Source organism: Aplidium turbinatum, chromosome 1, assembly GCF_918807975.1.
Source record: "Aplidium turbinatum chromosome 1, kaAplTurb1.1, whole genome shotgun sequence".
Lineage (NCBI taxonomy): Eukaryota > Metazoa > Chordata > Ascidiacea > Aplousobranchia > Polyclinidae > Aplidium > Aplidium turbinatum.
The window spans coordinates 60,934,143-60,961,313 of record NC_137472.1 but is presented as its reverse complement, the minus strand read 5'-3'; the positions used below and the strand labels follow the sequence as shown (position 1 = coordinate 60,961,313).

General features: G+C 39.1%; 1 protein-coding gene across 1 annotated transcript; it reads left to right on the top strand.

Annotated features, from left to right (window-relative positions):
• Window positions 1-320: 320 nt before the first annotated feature.
• LOC145784385 (uncharacterized) lies at window positions 321-22,575 on the top strand. Its single transcript, XM_082596199.1, has 17 exons — window positions 321-388; window positions 4,943-5,104; window positions 6,376-6,523; window positions 7,045-7,145; window positions 7,995-8,221; window positions 9,071-9,206; window positions 9,591-9,662; window positions 10,788-12,186; window positions 15,288-15,474; window positions 16,236-16,357; window positions 17,322-17,911; window positions 18,784-19,206; window positions 19,435-19,792; window positions 19,926-20,099; window positions 20,510-20,722; window positions 20,980-21,080; window positions 22,283-22,575. Exons 2-17 carry the CDS (start codon window positions 5,038-5,040, stop codon window positions 22,480-22,482), a joined length of 4,518 nt encoding a protein of 1,505 aa, XP_082452325.1. The 5' UTR covers window positions 321-388; window positions 4,943-5,037; the 3' UTR covers window positions 22,483-22,575.
• Window positions 22,576-27,171: the final 4,596 nt, after the last annotated feature.

Sequence of the window (27,171 nt, the reverse complement as noted above, 5' to 3'; positions counted from 1 at the left end):
GTAGAACTACGTATCTTTTGGCTTTTTTTCAGAAGATAAAAGCAAAATTTTGTGTCGAGAAGGTCAGATTAAATCAAAAACAATGCTTTGTAAAAACGCACCCTCAAGATACTTCAGTAAACACCATTTTTGCAGCGACAAACAATAGCCTGAAAAGTTGCACAATCTGTTTCGCTTAAAGTTAAAGCAAGACTTATAACTGGTAGCAAAAACTTTGGTTTCTGTCAATTTCTCAGAAAGGCTTGAGATTTGCAGGTGGATAGGAAAGGAAACTGGGACGTCAAAACAGAACATGGAAAGCAGGTGAAAGATCAAGATCGACTAAAAGTTGGATGGGATGAAAAACGGTTGAAAACAATTGCTGCAAGAACCTACACCACCAAGAAACGTAAAATTATGGTATAAACAAATACAATCAATATAGATATAGTGCAGTCGTGGGAGGTTTTTTGTGGGAAAAATTTTTTATCAAGCTGATACTTTTTTCAGACCTTCCCCATAGGCTACTATGCAAATGGCTCAGAAAAAAATCCCCATAGAAAATTTCAAGTTTTTTAAAATAGGACATATTATACATCATTTTTTAGCTTTTTTCAAGGGGAATAACTTTTTCTATTAACCAGAACCCTGAAAATGTACAGAAAAAGAGTTATTACTGATTAAGCAAAAGGATAAATCTATGAAGTTCAGGCAAATTTGAAATTATTCGTCACTGTTGGACTTATTCTTCTACATTCGTTAACAAGAATTAAACAAAGTAAGCGAAACAAAAATTGAAGCTATCATCATCATCAAAAACGTCAAAGATGTTGCTTTCCTCCTCGTCTTGTCCCGTTTCATCTTCATTGTAAGAGCACTCCTCTTCGGTACCAACATCGACGTTATGCAAAAGTGAAAAAAAACCTTCATTCTTAAGTTTTTCGTCTAGTCTCTGGAGTATGTCGTTCATACTAATTATACTTAGATACAAAAAAGATGTGAAACTATCTTTGTATTTGAAGCATATACTTAGGCTACTATACTATTACATTCAACACCATGACTCCAGATATTGCTGAAATTGCAGAATTCTCTTTTCATCTATGGTTGTAGGCCTACGATCAACTCCTAACCGAGCAGCACACAGTAAAGAGGACAGCAAAAAGCTTCACCGGAATTTGGAAAGATCTTACTATCGAGCAAGCTCTTATGCGCTCAATTACGTCGCGTGGAGGATTGACGGAAGGAAAAGTATGACAGAAAATGTTTGACATCTTTGGGTTTTGAGTGTGAGTCACTCGGCAAGTATTCATGAAGCAATGACGCAACTAAGCAAGGCTCAGTTTCTATGAAGTCGGCTAACCAGCATGAAGAGTTGGGTGCTTCAAGAAAAAAGAGGGATTACGAAGATTGTAAAAGTTTCTGGCCTGGTTAACAACGAAAAACCCATTCTTGGTACCAGATGTAAATCTATCTTCTCTTTTAAAAAGATGACGTCAATTGTGAACAAGCGGAGCAAATTGGTCAATATATCCAAAAAGGTTTAGATGGGGTAACAATTACTATCGCATCAATCAATTGATTAAACCATTAGAATCCTTAATGGAAGTATACAAAACAAAAAGTGGTGCAAGTGATATTGGTTCGAAAGTCATGTTCAATAGGATGTTTGCTGTTGCTGAAAGCGAGGAAAGCCTTGAGCAATTTTTCGATTTCGAGTTGACTTCAGAGTCGATGTTCAAGGAAGGCATGATGAGAAAGCCTGACAAACCCTCTCTTCGAAAAATTCTTTTGCCTGGTTCTTCATCGCATGCCTTAGAGGAAATCAACAAGCAACTTATATTATTATCGACGGTGGTGCATTAGGCCTACTACATAAAGTTCGCTGGAAAAAAGGAATGAAGTTTTCGGAAGTTTGAAATTCGTATGTAAAATATATCCAAAACCATTATACCCATGCTGCAGTTGTGTTTGATGTCTATCATGACGAAAGTACTAAAAGTCACGAGCACTTGCGCCGAAATTCCGTTCCACAGAGCACGTTTGTGAAAATTGATCCGAGCAATTCACTTCCTTTTACTCAAGATCGCTACCTCAGCTGCATTGAAACCAAGGCTGAATTCATCAAGTTTGTTTCTACCCTTCTGAGACAATCCGAAGTTGAAGTTCACAACTGCTCTGATGATTTTACAATAACATCTACATTGAAAATAACTGATCTACACAATGAATATTGAAAAACGAAATGCACAAGAATGAAACTGCAAAGCAGAGGAGAAAGGCACATCGCATGGCGGTTAATTACGCGAGGCAAAATGCTCTGATGATGCTGACAGTTCCATTGTAGCGAAATCTCTTGATTATGCTTCTCTTCGAAAAAGTCCAGTAAATGTCATTGCTGATGTTACTGATGTAGTTACTATGTTACTGCATCATTGGAAGACTGACACTCATGATGATATTTACTTCGACCAAGGAGCGCTTCAACAAAGCCTGGAGAATCAAAAAAGCCAACCCAAGTATTAAAGAAGATCTTATTTTCTACCATGCATGGTCAGGATGCGATTCAACGTCATCGATATTTGGAAAAGGTAAAAGAAGTTTGCGAAAATCAGAAACGCTGAAAGAGAATTCTGCAATTATCAGCAATGTCTGGAGTTCCCAAAACGAGGTCGGAGAAGCCTCTATAACTGCATTCAAGATCTGGTATAGTGGCAATGAAGATTCAACGCTTACTAAACTCAAGTAGCCTATGTATTGTAACATAGGGATTATATAATAATGTTTACTTTTGTCCAATTGTCCAATTCTAGATACCCTGTATGTAATATTTATCTTTGCTTACTTTTAGATATGACAAATACATGTATTGTATATGGCATGCGAAGGGATAATTCCGTGAGTTACGTCTTTAGAATTTAAATTCAATGTTTGTGAATGGGGATGGAGAAACAATAGCAACAACGAACTTGTCCCAATAATGACGGATGTTGCACAAGCGCACACCCCGAGAGTCGAACCAGCGCGGTTATAGGCGAATTCTTCGTAAACAATTCTTCGTAAAGCAATTCTTTGTAAGCAATTCTTCGTAAAACAATGGTTCGTAAACAGTTGTTGGTGAAATGAAATCCGTAAAAGAATTTTTCGTAAAGCATTTCTTCGTATACATCAAATCTCCATTGCATGCACGAATAAATGCTTTGGGAAGAATTGTTTTACAAAGAATTAACTTTACGAAGAATTGTTTTACGAAGAAAACGTCGGACACCTGACCAGCGCCGCGTGATTTGAGCGGGCACGTAACGACTGAGCTAATGGGGCGGACAATGGAACTGGACAATCACTGCAAAGAAATTAAAAAAAAAATGGGAGACATTGATGCCAACAAACTAATAATGGAATTGAATTGTTTTATTTATGTCATCGAGAAAGAGAGAGGACTTGTCACGGCAAGCATTTTTTAACGTAAGTTGCAAGGACAGCCTTCAGGAGATATATCCGAATCTTTGCATTTGCACCAAAATTCTTCTGACCGACCACACCAGTTACTGTCGCCAGTGCTGAAAGGACCATCAGCAGAATGAAACTAATCAAGAATATCCTGCGCTTAACAGGCTTTCCGCTCTTGCAATTACCATCGAAAACAAGATTGCCAAATCCCTGGACAATGACCCATTAGGCCTGCAATTTGCGCAGAACAAGGCTCGAAAGAAGAGCTTTTCGTAATTATGGAATATATGTCCACACTGTCACTGTAGACCTATGTAGGCTATACACACTACACTGTGGTGGGCGCAGCTAATGTAAAAGCTAGCTTTCAACAAAGAAATCAGCGGTTTTCCTATAAATTTACTTTCGCTAACAAGTCCGCTAAAATTGCTAAATATTAGCGAAAATGCTAATCCGCTTACCAAAGCGTTAGCTTTGCTAATTAGCGGAACTGTGCCCCCTACTGTGTAGGTAGGCTATACATAACATAAACCCTGCATGTTGTGTAAAATAAATACCACATTCCAGTTTCTGCGTTGGAAGGGGCCACGTTCTTCGTTGCTACGGCCCTGTCTCGTGGTGTGCGCTTGAGCAATCCATTTCAAGGACAACTTTCCATTCAGTGGTACTTGGTGGACTGGATGGAATGATTCACAGACAACAACAATCGAAAACTCCAATCTGTCAATGTCGGTGACTGAGCTTGCGTCATTGGCTTCAAAGCCTCTACAAGGGGGACTATGCGAAACTTCCAGCATTATGTTCTCAAAGAAGGTTTTTCAGTCTGAGAATAATGATCCGTACAAAATCAATCAAAAAACAGCAAAATGTTGTAACGGAAAAGTTGCCAAAACCTTCCAACTCAATATTTGCTGCTAAAGAACTCAACCATTATGTTAGCATAAACAGTTTTTTCCTCTTATTTTGCACTGATAGAACGTCTAAGGACGTTGAATGAATGTAAGAAAGACGCACTTTGCAAGCAATGATGGACTCGTAAAGAGCCTACTGAAAAAGTTATTTCTAAGGGGAGTCGCAAAAAAGCAATAAATAGAAAGTTTTGTCATAATATGAAATACGTAATATCCAATCAGGAAGTATTGACTGACTGCAACGCATTCCAACAGTTTGCAAGTAATCAAGACTACTTCCGGTCACGTGATCATGCACTTAATGAGTCGTCTGCAGATGGAATATACAAAAGAAAATGCAACGTTTTGATAAAAAATAAAAACAAAAAAACAGCATGTTGATAGTGCGGTTTGGACACCAGAGCCTATCGGGCGGCCACAAACGTTTCAATTCAGCAAACAATCTTTTGAAATGGTTTGTTAGCAAAACGCACAATCGTGTTGCTGCAGTACTTTGTTCATCGCTGAATGACGTCATGCAATGAATTGGAAAGTTTTGTGATTATGACACGAAAGTTTTCAATTCAATCGAAAACGATTTTAAGAGTGACTTCATTTTTCAGAAGTTTTTTGCCTCAGGGAATGAGTTGCTAAGTTGCTAGCCAGCAGTTTTGTTCAACTCAATGTGGTTCAAGCCAGACGTGAACCACTATCAGAGATGGGAATAAGTAGAAAAATTGTCGGAATCTCATTCGCTTTCAGTCTTCTAGCAAATCTTGTGCATGGTGAGTTTTGTACTTTCGTTTAAAATTGTGGCACTTTGCGAGAGTGATCGGGAAGTCCTGCAGCAAAAGTTGCAAATAATTTAGTGCAATTTGTCAAAAATGAGCCTCCATCTTGACTTTAAATTTGCTAGACTGTAAGCGGTTTGGAAGAAATCGATAACTTTAAAAATGAGGAGAAACTTTTGCAGAAGTTAACATGTTAAACGTCAAGCGTTCAAAAAATACTCTTGATGGTTTAGGTTAAAGTCGTCAATAAATAATAATTGGCTTAAATTTGAGAACCATCTATAAAATATGAGAAGTGAAGATGATACGGAAAGCGTTCCATTGAGGAAGGAATCACGGAAGTTGTTACAATTCTACCAGATATAATTCAACGTATTATAACACTATCAAAACAATGTGTCACAGGCTAGCATTAATGTCAAACCATTCTACCACTCAGTAACACACTGGGTACTTTCAGCTTCCAGATTTAGTCGGTGTGAAGTCTATTTTTGAAGCAAATGTAGGCTATAACTTGTCTTACATTTAAAAAAACTCTTGGCAGCTAGATAACTTTTCGAATCGTCAAATGTTTCTGGCATCAGCCTATTTTGGTCAACGACCACTTTTCGGCTTCTCTGCGCTTCCTTTCGTTAAGTCACATGGGCGACCTGAGTTCAATTCCAGGTCTGGTTATTCTAAAAAAAATTCAACTCTGTGCCGATTGTGTTCCCTCTTGGTTAGAGCGATAAGCATAGTCAGTGGGAGTACCTCATAATCAAAGTGAAGAAAGCTTGAACTTTTGTAGAAAACCAATGACACTGTTATTGATAAAAAGTTATTTACAGATTTGCAGAAGCGTTTTGTATCTGACCTTAAAACCACGCGCAAACAAGTTGCTTCAAATAACAGCAGTACTGAAACAAGCATTCGCATATATTGTTATTTGTTTAAAGTTACTTGATTACTAACTTTTTCATGTTTAAAAGTTAAGCTTCTGTCCATACATTTGTTGATATTATGTAATGTAAACTATGCTTTTAAAGTTTGCTTTTATTTATTTTTATTTTAAGAACTATAGCCAGTTTTTTAAGACAGATGACCCTCAGGGATAAAAGTCTTGGCAGCAATATGCTGGATAGTTGATATCTGTGATTTTTAAACTTTTGTTCAAAAATAATAAATTATAAAAAAGTGTTGTGAGTGACCAATGATCGAGTTAGCGACAAGTTTGTGGGCAAAATAACTGAACCGAGGGTTGTCATCAAGATCTTGCTTGTCTCCAGGACAATCTTTCTATGATGAGACCGCGCGCTGCGTGGGAGCATGTCATAGACGTTACCGTGGCGACTTGGCAACGACCATCACCGGAAAGCCGTGCAGACAATGGCAACGTAGTGACGTCACCGGCCGGTTCGGAGTGCCAGACTTGAAGTAAATCTTGGAATCTTTAAACAATTTTAAAAGGTTTTGTCAAAATAAAAATAATGGTTGAAGTTGTCTCAAAATAAGACCATGTTGTTGCGTTTCACTTTTGTTTTGTGGATTTTGACGTCACATTTTGATTGTTTTTACATTGATTCTAAAGGGCGTATTCAGAAGCGTATGCTTGTACGTGAGGCCGGGAGGGCAAAGATATTTAATTGTGACGCGCCGATAGACTACAATGTCGTACATTTGATGCAAGATATTAGACAGTTAAAGACTGTACACTTCTATTACACGAAGCATACCATTGTAATTTGCAGGCCCACTCCAAAACATCCAACAGGAGCTGATAGTATAAGCCATCCAAACATTTACAGTGACGAATGCTTTCTAGAATACATTGTCGTTAATTGTATTTCATCCAAAAACAGTTATGTTGAGTTTGATATGATACCACACTACTAACAAAAGCATAGGCTAACTGTAATGTAACGTTTTTTCAAGTTTTTTTTCTTCTATTTTTAAAGCGAGATGGGCAGTAAGTGCAGGAACCCTGACTACAAGCAGATGCCCTATTGCTTTGTATCGGGTTCAAAGTGGGAGTTCTGCTTCCAATCCACTTGTCAAGGTAAGCTTTGTTCGTTCATAATCATCTGCACTGGTTAACTTACTTTTGCAATGGTTGAGAAAACATCCTGGTATGACACAAAATCCTTGCAGCAATGACAGAAATTAACAAGACACCCTGTTCTTAAACCTGTTCAAGATGCAGTGCATGGAGTTGTGAATTTGATGTCAAAACCATCACTGCAATAAAAACATAATATGCTGAGCGAACTTGGTTTCAAATAAAAGTTAAAATATTGCTTATTCGGTTTCATAGCAGAAAATATATTAAGTTTCATCATCATCGATTTGCCTCCTTTTCGGTAACTAAAACTCAGCATCTGTCCCAACTTTACAGGAGCCCGTCAGTTTTACATCCCATCCGCCATATCTTCCTGTCGTAGGGATTCATTTCAACCAATTTTTACTTAATACGTTGCAAAATACAACATTTTATGATTATTGTCATAATTTAATCTTTCTAAGATTGGTATCAACATGGCTCGATGGATTAGAAAAGTAGAAGTAGAAATATTAAACTTGCTTAGTTGTTTTTCACAGACGTTTCAAATGCATTAACAATCGACGTCCTCAAAACGAGCAATGCACCAAACGATAACCTACCTAGGATTGCCTCTAATTTTTAAAACTCTGCAGACTGTTATTAAAAGTCTGGCTGAAATTTTCTAAAAATTTTATCATTAGGCCTACTGGTTCTAAGCGTTACAAAACGTTAAAACATCACCAGACAGAAACAAAATTAATAAAATGTGAGGCTCAAAAAATGTGTGCAACAAGCAAAGTGTGACTTAAGGCATGTCTTGAATGCATGTCAAAGGTAATGTCTAAGCAGGCCTACTTTCGTCCACAGACGCTCAAACAGACACCAACTGTGGCTTAGAGGGATTCTATCGCTTCAATGGGAACTGTTATCGTACTCTGGCCGTCGGAGTCAACAGTCGCTCCGAAGCACGCGAACTTTGCAAAGACCTGAGCGATAGAGCTTCAGTTCGGTTGGCTGAGTTATCTTCTGAAGACGAAACACGATTTGTAAGAACACTCACGTGTTTACCCAGCTTGCTTGGTGCAAAAAGAACAGTAAGTGCATGTGTGGAGACATTGTTTGTAGGCTACTTTTATACCTTGATACGTTCTTTTGGTGTAAACTAAGCTGAGCTATCACAAAGTATTTCAGGTGATAATCTGCGTTTATTCCGACCTTTCGTCAATTTATTTTTCTAGTTTCAAAATTTACGCGCGATAGTTTTGTTTCAACACTGAATTTTATTTTGCGTTTGCGTGGTGTTTGCGTGCGTTTGTTTACGTGTTCCGCCGTGCTGGACAAGACGTATTTCATGGCTTGTGAAGAAGACAAATAAAGAAATTTTACACCCAGTGAATCAAACCAGATTTCTGTTTAAAAATATTAAAACCAGACAATATAAATTTCTCGGCCATGTAATAAGAAAGCAAAAACTGGAGCATTTAATCGTAAATGGAGAAATGGGCATAAATGGTAAAATTTTTGAAAAGCGGGCACCTGGCAAATAAAAATAAACTCATCAAACAATTTAACGACAAGGCAGAAACAATCCTTTGTATGGCATAGCCTATCATACAAATACTTTGTCTAATTATTCAACTGAGGCCGTCGATGCTTGGTTCAGGTAAGGCAATTGAAGAAGACAAGTAGGCTAATCATTATCTGATCTAGTCCTCTGAAGACGTCGTGTCGGATTGACTTCTTCAGAAGGTGTACAATTGATTTGTCAAAGGCCCTGGTCAAACCTAAACTAAAGCGGAAAGTTAGAGAACATAATAAATGCAAAATTTTTAATAGAACCAAATAGGTGAGAGTAAATTTATCTTTATTGTTTCGGCAAAAGAAGCAAGTAAAAGTAGACGACAAATTTAAGAACCTGTTATCTATAAAAGTATCATATTTAGAACGGAAGGTGGAGGTGGAAAAAGAGAAACACCATCAATTGGGGAATAGAAAATGAGCGGGGTACTTATCCGTGGTGCAGAGATTACCCCAAGAATGACGAAGAGAAGAGTTGTCTCATACTCCAAGCAAATCACTGTAAGTATCAAAAACGATGGAATAAGTTCATTCTTTGCGGTGTTTAATTTGAGTTACATTATATTGCTTTCCGGTACAATAAAAGTTTATTTCCTCACAACATAGAAGTGCTTAATTGAATGACGTGGTTGCCATTACAATAAACGTTTTTTATTCTTTTGATTGGTTAGTTAGTTGTGGGAATCTTTATCTTTGGACTGAGAGTGAGAAAGCTTCATCCTGGCAATTTGAAATAGTAGTAGAGACATTGAACTGCTGACGAATGCCGGATCACCGAGATTGACAAAGTGAAGTTTCCGCCTGTTTATGTGGTGTTACCTATAACTGTTGCTCTGTTGACGCTACACAAAAGGAATTACTTCTTCAATTACATCTTTTTTTCAGGTTTCCAGAATGTTAAATGTAAAGGTGCTGAAGAAAAGTACTACCCTACCTGCGAAGCGTCTCTTGTATTAGGTAATGTGGGCATTCTTATCAAGAAATAATTTGGTTGTGCTTGCCATTTATGAAACATCTTACGCATTTTGCGGCATTTGTAATACTCAACCTGTACGGTCTACTCTATAATAATAGAGTTTCTAAACTTTTTGGGCTGCACTCCGTTGACGTCACTAATAAAACTCTGTGCTCCCCATCTTATGTTTATCATATCATATGTTTATCATATGTTTATCAAACGGTTGGGTTAAGTGGATCACAGTCTGGATCCGAGCTTGTGTCTTCACAATTGCATTTACAGGAAAGCCACTTTCACAAAATGTCACAAAACGCTATTGTTCCCTAACAATGGACTTAACAACCTCAAGCATAAGCGTTGGAAACTAAAGTCAAAACTAGACCACATAACCATTCACCAGCGGGCTTGCCAGATTGGCCCTTTTGGGGCCAAATGTGTGAAATTTGGCCCTTTTTAGAGGTAGTTGGCCCCAAAAAAAATGTTTGGCCCCTTGGCCCTTAGTTTTCAATATATGACTCTTTTTGGAAGCAGTTGGCACGTACTATCAAACTAGCTATTTAAATAAATGTCGTTCGGAAATTGAGACTGAAAAGTGTTATTACGATTTTTTGGACAGTGTTTAGCTGACAATATTTATGTCAATGCTAAAGATTCGAGTGGAAACACTGTAGAAGATGAAGATTTGGAATTGTTTTTGTACTAGAATGTAGACTGTGTTGTTGCAATGTTGTAACGTTATTGACGTTGTTAACGTTATTATGTTTTATTAGCAACGTTATTAACACATTGAACAATTTGGCTCTTTTTTACCCAGTTTGGCCCTTTTTTCGACATTGTTTGGCTCTTTTTCTCAAAAGCTGTCTGACAACCCTGTTCACCAGTGAATTATTATTATCGTAACACAAAGTAAGGGGATGTCAACATTTCTGGTCATGACTCGAACAATACAGTAGCATACAAGTGTAACAACCCACCAGGTTCGCGCACGCCTTGTAGAGTCTTTGCGCCTCCCAAGGGGAACCTGTCCCCCAGTTTAAGAACCAATGGAAAGTGCGGTGCTATTCAATCTATGTTTGTAAGAAATGCTTTACTTTTTTTCAACTCTTCATCTGTTTTTGAAACAGCAAAATATACAACGTTGGAAAGACCTTCCACTCTGACATGGGATGGAGCTGTGGAATCGTGTGAAGGGGAAGGGATGAAGTTGTGCTCTCGTTCGGAAATTTGCGATTTAGAGGGAGATGGGTCCAACAAGTTCTTTAAAGATCTAGCAAGTTTCATTCCCAAGGATAGAGAACACTGGGTCCCGATATCTGACGAGTATAACGACTGGATTTACGTCGGCCCAGCATCGGGCCGCCAGTGTTCCAGGCAAATAGTTGAAAATGGGCCTGGTGGGGATGGGCCCAGGGGAGGGTTGATTTGCTGCCGAAAGAAAAACGACAGCGACAACGTGCGGTTACAAGTTTCTGAGCCAGTTGTAGTTTATGTTCGGTCTACTTTGATTGGAGGTCGAAACTACTACAAATATTCACTCAGCCGTGACAACACTCTTCAAGAAGTTACTAGTGACAGAGCATCTTGGTGGAATACAAAGAGCAATGAATATGACATTTCCTCCTTCACTTTAATGTCTCACTACAAAGAGAGAATTGCTGAAAAACCAATATACTTTTGCAGGCGTAACATTACAATTAATCGACTTCGCACCGTGTCGTACAGCATCAGCAACAACCCTTGTACTGGTGTCTATGATATTGACTTTTTTTTGTATGGCTCAATGATCCAAAGTGATGACTTGTCGCAGCATCTCTTCGTCGAAAGCGATTCCTTCGATTCCAATACCCTTGGGAGTGTGAGGGTATCCACTAACAGGAGTGGATGCTGTGGGTTTGGAGGAGATTCATTTTCATTCTATGCCGCTTCTGTTGAAGCGCAATTCCAAACAAAACAGAACAACCCGTGTGATTTTGTTCTGAAGCTCCGCGAGACCCGTGGGATCATTTCCTCCTCTGGGTATCCACAATCTGATGGACTAGGTCAAGGCAGATATTGCAGGTGGAGAATACGAGGTCCTGGAAACAGTTTGGTAAGGTTTAATTTTACACTAATTGATCTGAAAACTAACAACCACGACTATTACATTTCTGCTCAAAGATTTGAATCTTTTCGGTTAAATCGAGGAATTCAATTCAACCACAAACAGAATTGTCCACTGGAATATGTTGAAATCCGTTCAGCGAAACGGAACAAAAATCCAACGCCAATTTACATCTATGGAACCTTTTGTGGCTCTGTGAGGCCGCCCAGCTTCATTACCACGGGAAACCCTATTGTTGTCGAACGGATGAATATTAGAAACACGGAAAGATCTTCTCGCTTTTCCCTCCGTTACGAAATTCTTCCTCCCCCGTTTGAGATCGAGAAACTCCCTTTGGACTATTTGGACTACAATTGGATCCAATCAAGACAAGAATGTATAGCTGAAGGCAAAGACCTCTGTCTGGCTGAAGACATATGCAAGTAAGTAAATCTGCAAGTTAGCCTATTTATTATTTAATAGGCTACTGCTGTTTTTCGTTCATTGAATGCTGGGATTTGCATAACAATCTAGCCTTTCAGCATAATTTATTTAGAATCGATTTCGCTGTAATTGCACTGGTCAACAATTTTTATACTCTTTTTTGCATGAGATTTTTTAGCGGATTCTGTATGAGTTTGGAATGCTGGTTCCAAATCTGCAATCAGTTTCTTTCTGCATGCTCTTGTTTTTATGCAATCGACAATTTAATTTCTTTTTAGTTGTGGCATATATTTAGTGCTTAAATCTGATTTGCACCGAATAATTTTTTTCTCCGGCCTTTTTCTTTTGTATACATCATTTTCAACTATTGTGAACATTACCTACTCATGGCTGATTGGCTTGCACGTGGTGGAGTTCAGTTGTAGATCCAGGGGGGAGGAGAGAGGCACTTGGCTACGTATCCCCAGTGGTGGCCTTTGGGATGGGCAAACTGAGCGACCGCCCAGGGCCCGCAAATTTATGGGGCCCGCGCTTATCCAAAATATGCACAAATAAAATTTACATTAAGCACTAGCAGAAAGCAGTAGGCTTACTTAAACTTTTCCACCATAGTTTATGGTTTGCATACTTACTTTTTGTTGTTGTTGTTGTTGTATCCTGTTAATTCCTTTTTGTGTTATTGTGGTTTATGATTATTTGAGTTTGCGTAATTTGATTTGTCGATACCGATAGATAGATACTTGTTAACAACGTGTGTATTTCCACAGTTTAGGGTGGATTAAATTCTAGATGGTGGAAATATCCACCATTCTTTTCGCTTTCCACCCTTGCCGCGAGAGATTTCCACCCATGGAAACTTCCACCCCAAGGTTTCCACCCTTTTGATTAACAGTGTATGGTTATTTAAGTTTGCGTAATTTAATTTGTCGATGCCGGGCTGTAGGGGGCCCTCATATTACTTCTTGCCCAGGGCCCGCAAAACCTTAAGGCCACCACTGCGTATCCCCCTCCTTCCAAATAGAGAAAACATATGTAAATACTTTTTTGTTTTGCATTTCTCGTTTTGTAAAATTTTCTCGCTTGCTTCGCTCAGTCAAGCACATTTAATTCAGTAATTGATGGAGTTTCGCTTTTAGCAGCATGGCAGTAGCTTACTTAGGTAGCTTCACAATGTAGATTTTAACGTTTTAAACAGGTCGTTAAAATCTACATTGTAAAGTAGCCTTTTAATTAACTTTACCGAGGCATTAGGTAAGCAGGGTTTGAGGAGCAATGGATTTAAGTGTAGAAATATTTTTTGAACTCCTCAAACACTATAATAATATTGCTATAAGCTATTCCGAAATAAACCCATTGCTCATTCAACTTAATGAAATTAAATTGAGCTATTTTACTGTTTATAAAGATTAAGGTGAAATTTGTTGTGACATTTTATACTAAAAGACTACACAACACTAAATAAACCTTGAAAAATAAATTATTAAAATCCTTCTGTGGTCATAAGAAAATATTTAAAACTTAACTTCAATTTTAAACGAAAACTTTTCATTCAAACTTCTACGGAAATCCAGTTTTGATTTGATAAATTTGAGCAGATATGAAGTGCAAGGCTTCATAACTTAAAATGTTGCCTCAAGTGCATCACTAATTACAAGCAAAGCTAAGCACTTTACACAACACAGAATTTTTGTGAACTGTTAACAATTTCCTTTTCGAAAGCAGTTTGATGATTTTCATACAATATTATCTTAACACAATAACTTTTTTATTACAGTGGGTACTTTTTCATGGGTGAGAAGGGGTAAAAGTATCATTTTGAACATGTATTAACAATCAACAGTGTCAGCATTACTGTAAACTGTTTATGATCACTAAGCATAGTAGGCCTATTTATTTTTACTATTTCCTGCTAAAAAATTCTTGAATTTTCTCTGACCTACTTTTCGAACTTGAAATTACTTTTTATAAATGACAAAAATGTCACATTGTAAAGACATAAAATTTATATTGAAGGAATTTCATAGCCAAAGATTTTATTTTATGACAAGAGTTAATGTATGCGTTTGTCTGCTATTAATTTCATTACGACCATAAAATTCCCACACAGTCATTTGGGGCTCTAAACACTGGGGGATAAAAATGGACCTGTTTCTGCCTTATAAGGTTTGCGGGCCTCCATAAGATCTCTGCGAATGACACCACAACTCTCAAATTAAGTTTTGCAGAAGCAAAGTTTGCAGATATTACAAATAATCATGTTTTAGACAAATATTTTGATTTGTTTTGGTCTTAAAAACACTTATACGGGGCAGGCATAAAACTTTGGTTGCCCACCTAACACCTATACATGAAAAAATATTGTTTTCTATAGTTGAATTGTGTATAGTATAGTTGATAATCAGCTAGCATAGAAATTTTTGGTTCTCAATTTCAGTTACAATACACGTTATAAGGCTCTGAAAATGGAAAAATTGTTATACCAAATTTACCAAGTCAAAAACGAGGGCAGCGCCAGATATTGAAATGGCCGCCACGAGCAAACCATTTAAGTTATTGATCTAAAACATAGAATTCTTCCGTTTGGGCACTTAAGAAATAATATGACAACTTTTCAGTAACAATTGAAAGGTGCCATTTTGTGGGTGTCTGAATTGGTATGGAATGACCACAATTGTAAAAATAAAATATACTATACTTTATTTTGAAAAAATCTCTAGCTTGCAAAAAAACGTCAAATTTGGAATCAGCTCCCTTAATTTATGTAAGAACAAGTGTTGGTAGAAATGCAATAAAAAATTTGTTGACCAGTGTACAGTAATAGCATATTCAGCTAGCACATGCGAAAACGTAAAAAAATATTTTAACATCAAAAATAAAATACGTAAAGGTATAGTTACCTATCTTGCATGGTAGGCTACAACAAACAAATGAAGCAAATTCCGATGTAAATATACAATAAAAGTAAATAATATAACCTACGCCTTAATTGTATAGCGGTGGCGGTGAAATAAGACAAATAGGCATTGTGACCTACTTTTGCTTGATATCCTTTGCCTAGATGCACTGAATGCAGATTCTAGATTTTCATTTCTATTCACAGATACGGCGGCCGCCCATACTACGGTGTAGAGAGGGGGAGAAATTATGCTCCTGTCTTGGATGAGTTTAATGACTGGATTCATGTTGGCTATTCTGGGGGTCAACTATGTCAACGTCATAATTCAGAAACGAGCCCGCCGCTTTGGGGTTCAACATCACCCAGAAGATGTGAAGATGATACTACACAGGTCTGACGTCATTTTGTCGCTTCTGAGTTTGTTTTTTTTTATGTTAGAACAGTCATTGCATTATACCTTTTTTGATGACAAAAAATATAATCAAACTGAATTCCACACTTACATAGTGGAGAGATGCACAAAAATAAAGAGAAGTGTGAAAGTTCGTAGCAATATGAGAACTATACACACAGAGTCTACAGTATGATATCAATTATCCTGAGTAGAAATGAAGTTATTCAGTCACCTCTTATTGACATATGAAAGAGATATTTTTTCTGAAATAATAAAGTCATAAATCTCTGAAATCGTTCTATCTTGTTTACCACATTTAAGATTTTACATTTCTGAGCTTAATGTTAAAGTTTTATAAGTATCTTCTTCTTTATCTACCATGCCTTAGGCGTTCATAGATAGTTTTTTTTTTTATTCATCCCGGTATTTGACTGTATTAAAAATCCTCTCAACGCCCTGCCTACACCTTTATGAAATGTTGACCTTCCCGTGACTGGAGAGGAATGGCAACCACCCACATTTGTTTTGTTATGACTGCATAGGAGCATTCGTACTCCACATTTTATTTTAGATATCAAAACCCCTCCCCTGCTTCTTCTTCTTTGTGTACCATACTTGTTCCAGGCTTAAGCGTTCATGCATCGTTCTTTCTATTTAATCCGGTATTTGATTGTAATAAAAATTGTTGTGGTTACAACGTAAAAATTATTCTTGAGATCCCTGGTTTATCTTAATGTTTTTCATGCGCATTCAATCAGCTTCCGTGTCCTACCGGAACTACCATATATTGCTGCAGAAAAGAAGACGCCAGATTACCCTCCGTACAACTGGTGGACATTTCCGTCTACACCGCTTACCACAATGGAGTAGTCTTCAACAGGTGACTTGCACTTTGTCTTTCACCAAAACAATAAGTGATCTAAGGTCAAACCAATGACGTAACACTTAGCGTCGGCATTGTGGCAAGTTTGAAAGTGCCAGTGCAACGTTAGAGGAGCTCCGTTCGATACCTAGCGAGGGCACGCTTAAAGGTAACAATAAGATTGACTTCCTGAAGACTTTGGGCGGAAACGAAATAGTAAGAGAGTCAAGTGATAGCACTAAGTGCGTCTTGCTGAGGCACAGTCTGGTATTCTTAGTGGGTGGTGAACCCACATCCTTCGATCCAATGGAGTCTTAAAGTGGTTCGGGGGATTCCTCTAAACTCGGTAAACTTGTTCCTCAAAACTATAATTGTTAGAACTGGCCACATGTTCACAGTTCACACCGTACATTTTCGGACATATTTTGTTTTGTAATCATTTTGTAATTAGACATTTCAACAGATTCTACAGACTGAGGTTGCCCTTTCTGTAATCTCCAAATTGCTGATAAATGCTGTTTATATGTAGCCTAATAGTCCTTTTTATCGGGGGACTTTTTCTATGAGGGGATCTTTTCTACTCGGAACTCAATTCTACCTGGGGTTCCTTTCTACCAGTCAGAGGGTACAGATGGCTCTTCCTCCAGCTCTGTGTCGATTATATACTTACGCTCATAGTAAATGCTTCAAACAAAATTTAAAGCAAATTACAGTAACACATAGCTTTTATAGCAAACTTATTTTACTCTTTCTAAACAAACAATGAATTTCTGAAGTCTTGGTCCTCGATCAATACATTACAGCCCAAGTTTAAAAAAGGTGTTAGAGGGAACTACCCTAGATTGAAATTCAAACTTGTCACAAACCTTCAAAATGGATCTCTGTAACAGCTTAATTGACATTGTGACAGCTTGATTGACATTAAGATAGCCTCATTGATATAAAAAGTTTTAACACAAATCAAATGGATTTAACTTTTCAGATATTTGCGAAAAGGAATAGATAGTCTCACAGAGGAGGAATCTTTAATTTGGAGAAGTGTCAAAACATCCCAAGAAGACATTCTGCAGTTTCATCTCTTTTCCAATTACAGACTTTCCTTCAATAAGTTAGTAACGTTTTGCTCCAAGAGAGTATTCCCAGCTATTGGACGTCTCACTCGGATTTACACAATATCCGAAAATTACTGCCCTGTAGGTTGGCAACTGCAGTTTTATTTATACGGCGGAGAAAAGAAAGAGTTTGATAATAAAGCGCTCTACATCGGAATGTCAAGCTCGCGGCCTTCTCACAGCAGAATAACCTTCAACCACTTTAAAAGAGAGTACGAGTCCCCAGGGAGCTTTGTCATCTACGGACGTTCTTTTGATGACCCTCCCCCCATCACCACAGAACCTCCCATTCCAGTAACAACCACCAGGGCAACTATTCAAGAAAGCAGATGCAACAGAGCACCGCTTCCTATCACCGCGCCAGCGACTGTGACGACACCGAATTACCCACTGCGATACGACAACCGACAGAGTTGCCAGTGGCTGGTGACGCTGTCCGAGGAAGACAGAAGTCGAAACTGTAAGGGATGTTTGTATTGGTTTGCATTTTAGATTCTAATCTGATAAGCTAAAGATTTTATTATAGACAGAGTGAAACTGTTCACCAGGCATTTGATAAATAAAATGACTTGCGTTCTTCTGGTGACTATTGGCTACTGCAGTGTTTCTCAACCTTTTTTGGCCCAACTTTTTTACGCAAAACTTTACCGCCCCCCCAACAAAAACGATTAATTACGAAAAGCGAAAAAAAATACTAACTTATTAATACTACAAAAAGTGCTCAATGCCAAGCAAAAAAACAAGCAGAGCGAATTACATCAAATATAGGCTAGTTACCAGTCTCTGTAAAGCCAGTGAGAAACATTCGAAGATTACCTCTTACGGATCACCTTTTATGTCAAGTGGGTTTTGCTGTTTGGTATGTAGCAGAACAGCACAGCTGAATCCCTTTTCCACCAGATAGGCTATGAGGTAGGAGATGCTACCACGAAGATACGAGCTCTTTGACGAAATTGTTACGCTGGGCGGTAGATGGTTTAAACCAGAATGCCCCCTAATAATGAAAACGCCCCCCCCCCCATTAAGCCGAGGTAATCATACCGCCCCCTGCAAAATCAAAACGCCCCCCCCCCGGGGGGCGCTACCGCCCCCGTTGAGAACCACTGGGCTACTGGGTGGCAAGGTAAAGATGATATTGTTACGTCATCATTCATTTTTAAAAGCAACTTAAAAATTATTGAATTTTGTTCCAATGTTTCCATTGAGAACAAAAGTGATCATTGCTACTAAACCTTTCGTAGATGTGCAATAAAAACTTAAAGTAGACTAGAACTTCATCTATGGTAGAACCAAACCACGTCTCTATTAATTACAGTAATTTCTTTCCTGCAGCTACTCGACTAAAGCTTTCCTTGTTGGACGTTGACATAGAAGAAGCTTTCAGTTGTGTAAACGATCGCTTAACCATCTCCACAGTTGATTATGACGTCAGCACTGGAGCTCTGAGTAACGAGGTTGCTGGAGATAGATATTGTGGCCAAAACCTTGGAAGCCCGCTGATCACTTCTAAGTCCTTTTTATTAGAATTTATTTCGGATGCGTCGTTAGGAAAAAGGGGGTTTCGTCTCAAAGTTGAAGTCATCAGTGATTCTTGTGGGGGGATGGTGACGCAAAACGGAGCGGATGTTACGTCACCTGGTTACCCAATAGCTTACCCCGCTGGATTGGATTGTACTTGGGACATATCGGCACCAAATGCAGGATATACAATTGAAATTCAATTTGTCAAGTTCCATCTTCTAAATGACTCTCAAGGTAATACACGGTCGATGTTAAGTTTTGAAAACAAATATAACGATGCAGCCTTTGGAAACAAATGTAAAACAATAAAGCTTACGTTCTATCAAACAGCTTGAAAACAATTGCACTATGGTACCTTTTGCGCAATTGAAATAGACTTACCATTGACTACTACTTACAAGCTAAGATTCTAAAAATTGTTAACCCTTAGGAGGCTGCTACTTTTGTTTCACCGTTTTGCAGATTGCAATGGAGATTCCGTCACAATTTCGTCACCAGGCAATGACGATAACGTCCGATGTGGAATTATAGATCCTCCCCGTATCCACCTGGAATCGAACCGGGCAAGCATCCGCTTTGTGACGCAGTTACGTGTGCAAGGCGAAAGAACTGAACAGGGGTTCTCTGCTTACGTCTATTTCATCCCCAGAGCAGGGAGTTTGGGAAACGGAAGGTGTGGTGTCGCTGATATCGTCCCATTTGGAGTTGGAGGTCAGGCCGGTGGCCGTGTTGTGGGGGGGTCGGAAGCTGTACCTGGGAGCTGGCCTTGGGTGGCAATGATCGATGGCGCCACATGTGGCGGGGCTTTAATAAACGAAAGGTAAACACGAATTGAAGAATGTAATTACTGAACATGTTATTTGGGACTTAAAAAAGCGACTAAGCACAAAAATACAAGTTTATTCCTATTTTATTTAATTAAGAATAGAATTCAAACAAAATTATATAAACAGGTGGGTGCTGACCGCGGCCCATTGTCTGGTACCACGAGGGACGAGGAATCAAGATTTCACTAACTACACCCCTGACATCAGCGGGATAACTGTCTACTTGGGCAGGCACGTTCGAGATGTGTCTTATCCCGAAGAACAATCATCTAAGATTGACAAAGTTTATGTTCATCCACAGTATGTAAAACTCTCCCAATATTAATTACATATTTGTTTATCACTGTTTCAATAATGCGCAACTAACTACTGTACATTCTATTTGAATAAGGACCTTCTGATGAGCCCCCTTTTAAGGTGAAACAGGTTGTCAAGGGTTTAGAGATTAATAACTACAGTAGCCTATATTTGATTTAATTCGCTCGGCTTGGCTTTTTGCTTGTCATTGAACACTTTTTGTAATATTAATAGTATTTATTGTTTATATTATTCACTATATTCTTTAACATTCACTAATAAAGAAAAAGTATAGCCTACTACTGTGGCTATCACTATTTTGTTAATGAAAAGCAGCTATACTACAGTATGTGATAACTAAAAATGCTGCAAATTGGCCAGAGTTGAGCATAGCTACATTAAAATCTTTCCAGCTACATGCGAGCACTCCCTGAAGCCGCGCAAGCCAGCTTCGGAACAGACAGAGTGCCCGTCAACGACATCGCTCTCCTCCGACTCGCGTCACCAGCAAGACTGTCTGAGAGGGTGAAGCTCCTTTGCCTTCCAACAAGTGATGTCAGAGTCGGTACGGCATGCGCCATAGCAGGATGGGGGACACAGGGGTTCACAACTAAAGTGGGAAGCAGGTGATTGCATTCAGAAACCACATTGTCCGTAATAATTACAATTGTTCGTCAATAACAACCAATGGTGATGCTTGATATCCAAATTGAAATATTAATTAGTAAATAAAAACAACGAAGTCCAGTTACTAGCATTGTTCATTCACAGAGCTTGATTCTTCAATATTCTTATTCAAATAGAATCAACCAGTTTAACTGTCCAAACATTGAGAAACCGAAGCATGCGTTTCAGGGAAGCACTGACAAATCTATTCTTTCAGACGAGTTCTGAGGTACGCTCAAGTTCCAGTTCTGGATAGCGCGCTTTGCAACACGTTCCCAGCGCTGGCTGGTGCAGTGGCTGAAACCAACATTTGTGCAGGTGAGAAACGCTGGTGTGATCCAGGAGCGTAGCCGCGAGGGGAAGGGTGAAGTTGGGAACGCAAACGCTCCCAAATAATATCTTGCCTTAAAAAAATATGTTTTTAATACTATTACACGTTTCAATTAATGACATTGTATCATATGTTGAACGACGTTGCATTAACGTTTGGCTGCATTCAGCAGCTACATTTTTAAACAAACTATTTATTTCAAGGAATAAAATATTTGACCCCCAACATTTTTTTTGCCCCCTAAAATTGTATTTTAGCTATCAGACTCGGTGTGATCATTTGGGCAATTGAAGGTGAAAATGTTTTGAAAAACTTTGGAAATAAAACAAATCCGTTCAACTCGTTACAAATTTAATTCGTTTGTCGTGATATAGAAACCAGTTTCTTCGTTTGTAATTCGAACAGTTCTGTTTCGGTAGGAGTTTAAAACCAATTTTAAATGCATGAAACTTTAAATACTAGGCTACCAACTTCATTGTGTGGGGCATTGTGATGGTTACTAGCACACTTTGTATCTTAATTGTGTTTCAAATTAAGTTGCTTATAAAAGAACTTCTTTTTTTTCAAACCGCACTTCTTCAAGGTCATTTCGTCGTTATTGTTTACTCAATTAACTCCCACTGGCGTTTTGAACAAAGAAACCTCAACTATCGTTGATAATTCTACTCTCGCTCTACTCTACTTTTCTTTTGAGCAACATGTTTCAAAGATAGTTTTCTATTCAGCATTGTCATGTGGATTGAATACTGAATAGCCTAGTTAATAATAATAAAAATTTTACTGTTTATTTATTATTGATATTGTATAGCCTATTTATCTACAACTGCTAAGGTCTTTGAGCGACATGGCACATGTTTAATTTTGTATCAGGTTTAGAATGTCATCACATTATTAGCTGACTTACCTTCACTGCGCTATGCAAGAAAGAATACAGCTGATACCGTTTTTAAAGTCTTCGGGTTGACACGACCTGAAATCGAATCCAGACCTAAGTGGGCCTGTATTGTAGAAAGAAAACAAGGGCGAGGGACAATGAAGATCAAAAATAGCCACAATAGAAAGCAGGATAGGTGCAATAGATCTCAAGGGGGCGTGCATTATGGGTGAACTACGTTTCGTTAATCGGGTTGTTTTGTCAGAACTAACTTTTGTGTGGTTGTGATGTAACAATGAGCGTCATGTGTTCTAGGCTTGGCGACCGGTGGAATTGATTCATGCAAAGGAGATTCTGGAGGGCCATTAATGTGTCAAGGATCTGATGGGACGTATTACGCTGCTGGGGTCGTAAGTTGGGGCAAAAACTGTGGGATCGCCCAACAACCCGGGATATACACCAGAGTGTGGTCGTTCTATGAATGGATTGTCGGCCACGTGTTCAGGGAAACGTGATATTTTCTATTTTGAAACGTTCCATTTTTCGTAATTTCTTGTTTATAACACAATGAACGTGAAGTGTAATAAACTATAGCAAGTGTTCGAGAATTGGAATAATTTCATCAAGTGAGCCAGCAAAGAGTCTTGTAAAATACATACAAAAACCCTTTCTTTTTCTAGACTTGGATTGTTTTGACAAGTTTTAAATTTTTTTAGTTTTATTTATTCAATCAGAGGTTAGCCTCATCGCGGCAGTTTCGCACACTTGTAGAGCAGACATGTGCAACTGGCGGGCCGCGTTGCGGCCGCAGCCCGCCATGATATTTTGTGTGAGCCTTGTGACACTCAATATAGCCTATATTAAAAGTGTAAGCTATAGGCCTACTGCATACTGGCCATTTCAAGTTATATCTCATTGTTTCCAGCAATGGCGGTAGAATCAGGCTGAGGGAGGCGCGAAGTAGGCTAAATCGTAAAAACTTTGTAAATAGCATCTTATCTTCACAATTCACATCAAAGCAAGTGTACATTTTCATTAACTATGTAATGTTACTGTTACGGCCAATCTCTGTACAAATCAAACGTCATATAAAACCGTTCAAGTCTACTGAATATTACGTCATGGAAGTTGCTAGAAAATGTGCCAAAATTGCACCATCGTTCATAGACTTGTGTCAAACTTGTTTGGACTTGTTTGGGCCTGTTTAAACAGGAAATATTACATCAGCTTTAAACACCTGTTGAAATGACTTCATAATTGTCTTTCATTTATTGCGTCACAGTTACTTTCTACGTGAATTTGAGATATTGATATCTATTCTGGTCATTCGTAAAATGATTGTTTGAAAGTTGGCCGCACATTTAACTGTTGGCTTAGTGCTTGCTAGCTGGACAAAAGTTCCGTCTTTTATCCAAGTAATCTGTTCTGTAGTGACAGTTTTCAGTGGTGTACGCGTTGCACCCCCTCGTTTTTGGTAGCCGTGGGCTAATTTTTACAGAAATACACTGTTTGAAAAGAAGTTCAAGTGTGTGTTTCTTCGGTCATTATATGCAGACGAAAGGATCCGGGAACTTTAAGTTACAATTTTCCCACGAAGAAATTATGGTTTACCGCTGTGACCATAAAAAATAAAAGACGAAGTTTGTAGTTGGTAGGCCAAGAAGCACTTAGAAGCAAAGAAATAATAAAAGAAGATCTTATTGGTTGGTAGTCTAAAGAAGCAAAGAAAATTAAAGACATTTCTTCTCGGTAGGCAACTGAAGAACTTTAAGTTAAAAAGTAAAGACAATTCTTCTCAGTTTGGTACAGAAGAAAAAATAACTTTGACATTCATTGGCAAGAAAGAAGATTAAAGGCAATCCATCTGTGCTTGAAGATTCAAGTGGAAGAATCCAAGCAAGTTTTGTGGACGTTTGGACTTCACATACTCGTACAGCTACGGTATCGTGCATTTAAATTCTTTTTTGTATTTTTACGGTCTTTGCAGTTAAGTTTTTTATAACTACTGTAATTTTGTGTGTTTGTGTAACTTAATTTTTTAATTGTTAAATTTAGCCCTAACATTTAATATGTCTACACTCGGTGGCGACAGGGACTCGACCGCCGTCGACTCGACTGAGTTTAAGCCTGATGATGTTCTTTGCGGTCGGGCAGGCCATTCTGGGGAGGGACCCATTAACGATGAGGCTAAGTCAGTTCGAGAGGCCCGGCATCTTAGACGGGATATTTTGACTCAAATTGGGAAACTTTCTGTAGCCCTAGGTTCTTTGAGTGATAAGCAGGAACTGTTAATTTTTAGATCCAAGTTATCTACTTTAGAAGAGGAATTACGGCATTTCCATGCTCTTTTGAGTAAAATTGTTAACTCTGCAATCTTGGCAGAACTTCGTGATAGGGTAGATCCCGAATTTAACTCGTTAAAAAATAACTTCGAACAAAAAGAAAGTGAGTTGTCAGATAGGTTGGATGCTGACATACATCCTGAGGATAGCGCCTCAAATGTAAGCACTAGGATGTCTGAGAGCTCGTCACGGATAGTTGCACAAATTAACCTACAGTTAAGACGAGAGGAGCTCCAGATCCAAGCTGAGGCCGAAGCAAGAGCTGCTGAGGCCATCGCAAGAGCTGAAGCCATACGAGCTGAGGCTGCCGCACGAGCAGAGGCTGCCGCAAGAGCTGAGGCCATACGAGCTGAGGCCATACGAGCTGAGGCTGCCGCGAGAGCTGAGGCCGACGCGAGAGCTGCTGAGGCCGAAGCGAGAGCTGCTGAGGCCGCCGCGAGAGCCGAAGCTAGAGCTGCTGAGTTCGCACTCAAAGACGCTCAGTTGAGGGCCGAACAACGTAAAGAGGTAGTTTTAGCTGAATATCGTTCTGAGTTGGGCTCCCGGCGTAGCTCTAGGAAGGGCTCTTCTAGGCATTCCAGAAGTGAACATCAATCACAGTTTAATTTACCTAACCTTTTCCAGACGCCTGTTCAATCCGTAAGTGGACCTGTACAATCCACATGTTTTCCAGCTGTTTCAGGAGGTCTCGGGGCCGCGGCTAAGGGTCTTCCGAAGGCTGTAGAGCCAAGGTCTGCAAATTACAACCGAACTCCTCCCCCAGAGCGTACAGGTCACGGGGCCGCCATTAGCAGTAATGCTTTGCCCCCTTCACAGTTTTCAGCGCCGCTAGTTTTTGATCGCCCAGCTACACGTAATTTGGGTGGTTGTGAGAGGCGTATCGCGTCTCCTGATTTTAACGTGTGTGAGGATCGTGATCGGGCTGTGCATGTGACTGAGCCCACTCAGCCCCTTAAGGGATATAGCTTGTCTTCTCCCGCTAAATCGAGTTCTCAACAGCAGGATTGCTTTTTTGAATACCAAAATAGTAGGACGTTCTTCGATAAGGCGGCCTTGATTGGTTACGATGGTAATAATATGCCATTTGTCTTCTTTAAAAATCGTGTTATGGCCTTGATGGCAGCTTCGCCCTTTAAGGGAACTCGTTTGACTTTGTTGCAAGCAGCTTGTGTTAGAACAGCTGCACAAACGATTGCTAATTTGGTTTCTGACACTCCTGGCTTGTCAGAGGAAGACAGGATAGAAATGTCGTTAGCTCGCTTGTCCCAACGTTTTGGAGTTCGTGGAGGTCTTTTCGCAGAACCAGAAATTAGAAAGTATCGCTATGGTAGCAAATTGACTTCTATCTCTTCCAGTGATTTGAAAGAGTTTAAAGATGAATTGTCGCAGTGTTTGCTTTACGCGAAAGCTTATGGTCAGCGTGATAAATTAGAAGGACGTTTTGTTTTGGATTTGGCTAAACGACTCCCGTTTGACGCTAAGCAGCGTTATCTTGACTTTTTAGGTGATCAGTATGGTAGCACTGAGGAACCTACTTTTCAGAGTTTGTTTGATTTTGTAGTACGGGAGGAAACGCGCAAGTCGACTGATTTTAGCATCATGCTAATGGGCGATTCTGGTGAGTCGCAGCATTTTAAAAAGTTTGGCAAAGGAAAATTGCCTTCATGTCCGGTTAGGCAGACATCGGTAAAACCCCATGATAATGTGATTTCAGGGAGTTCGCAGTACTCGACTGCTGTTGGCGCACCGCGCGGCGGTGTGGCCAGACGTAGTGACATACCGGCATGTTTTTGTTGTTCGTCACGTGGTCAAGTTGAATATCATTTTTTGTCTAATTGTAAAGAATTCTTGCGCTTGACACCTAAAGGTCGGAGAGATGTCATTGTGAAAGCTGGAAAATGCTTGAACTGTTTGCGCCAGCATATGGTTAAGGACTGTAATCATGCAAACAACTGTCGTCAGTGTGGGCCTAACAACGATAGGAAACACTATTTTCTTCTGCATGATTTTTATGTGACGTCACGTGATTCTCTGGATTCGGTCGGTAAAGATAATGCTGGTGCCAGAGTTCTTGTGCGTAATGTTAAGATTGGAAATGTTAAAGCAGCCTTTAACCGCGTTACTGCTGCTCGTGTTTTGAATCCAATGACTGGCAAATCGAAGTTGGTGTATTGTCAGCATGATCCTGGTTCGCAGTTGACCTTTGTTTCGAGTGACTTGGTGTGCGAACTTGGTCTTAAACCGTATGATAAAGCGTCGTTTAAAATAGATACTCTGGCTGGTCAGAAACCTACTTGTGCTGACCTTGTTAAACTCAACATCCAGTCGTTAGAGACTGATGAACTGTTTTGTGATATAACCTCGGTGGTTAACCCAGCTTGGGCTGACGATGTTAAAACTTTACCTCATAAACAAGATTTAAGTGGTTTCCGTCATTTTCATGACGTGAATATGTTTCATTTGAATGATTGTAGTACTGTAGATGTACTGATTGGCAATGACAACGCTTATTTGATGTGGGCAAAAGAAGAACGTGTTGGTGAAAATCGCAGTGAACCGCATGCTTTACTCACTCCTCTCGGTTGGTTGGCTTGTGGTGGTAAGTCACCCTTAGTTGAAAGCGTTGCTAAAGTGTGCAGAGTGCAGACGTCTTCAGAGTCGGATGTCATCTCTGGCTTTCAGCGTAAAATTGAGTCTCGTGATATGGAAATAGCAGACCTGAATAAAGTCATTCAGGATTTGACTTTGCAAAATGAAACCTGTGAATTGTCTCGCAATGATACTTTGGCTAGAGAACTTGTCGAACCGAATATTGAGTTGAAAGATGGTCGATTTGAGATACCTGTTCCGTTGAAGGAAGAT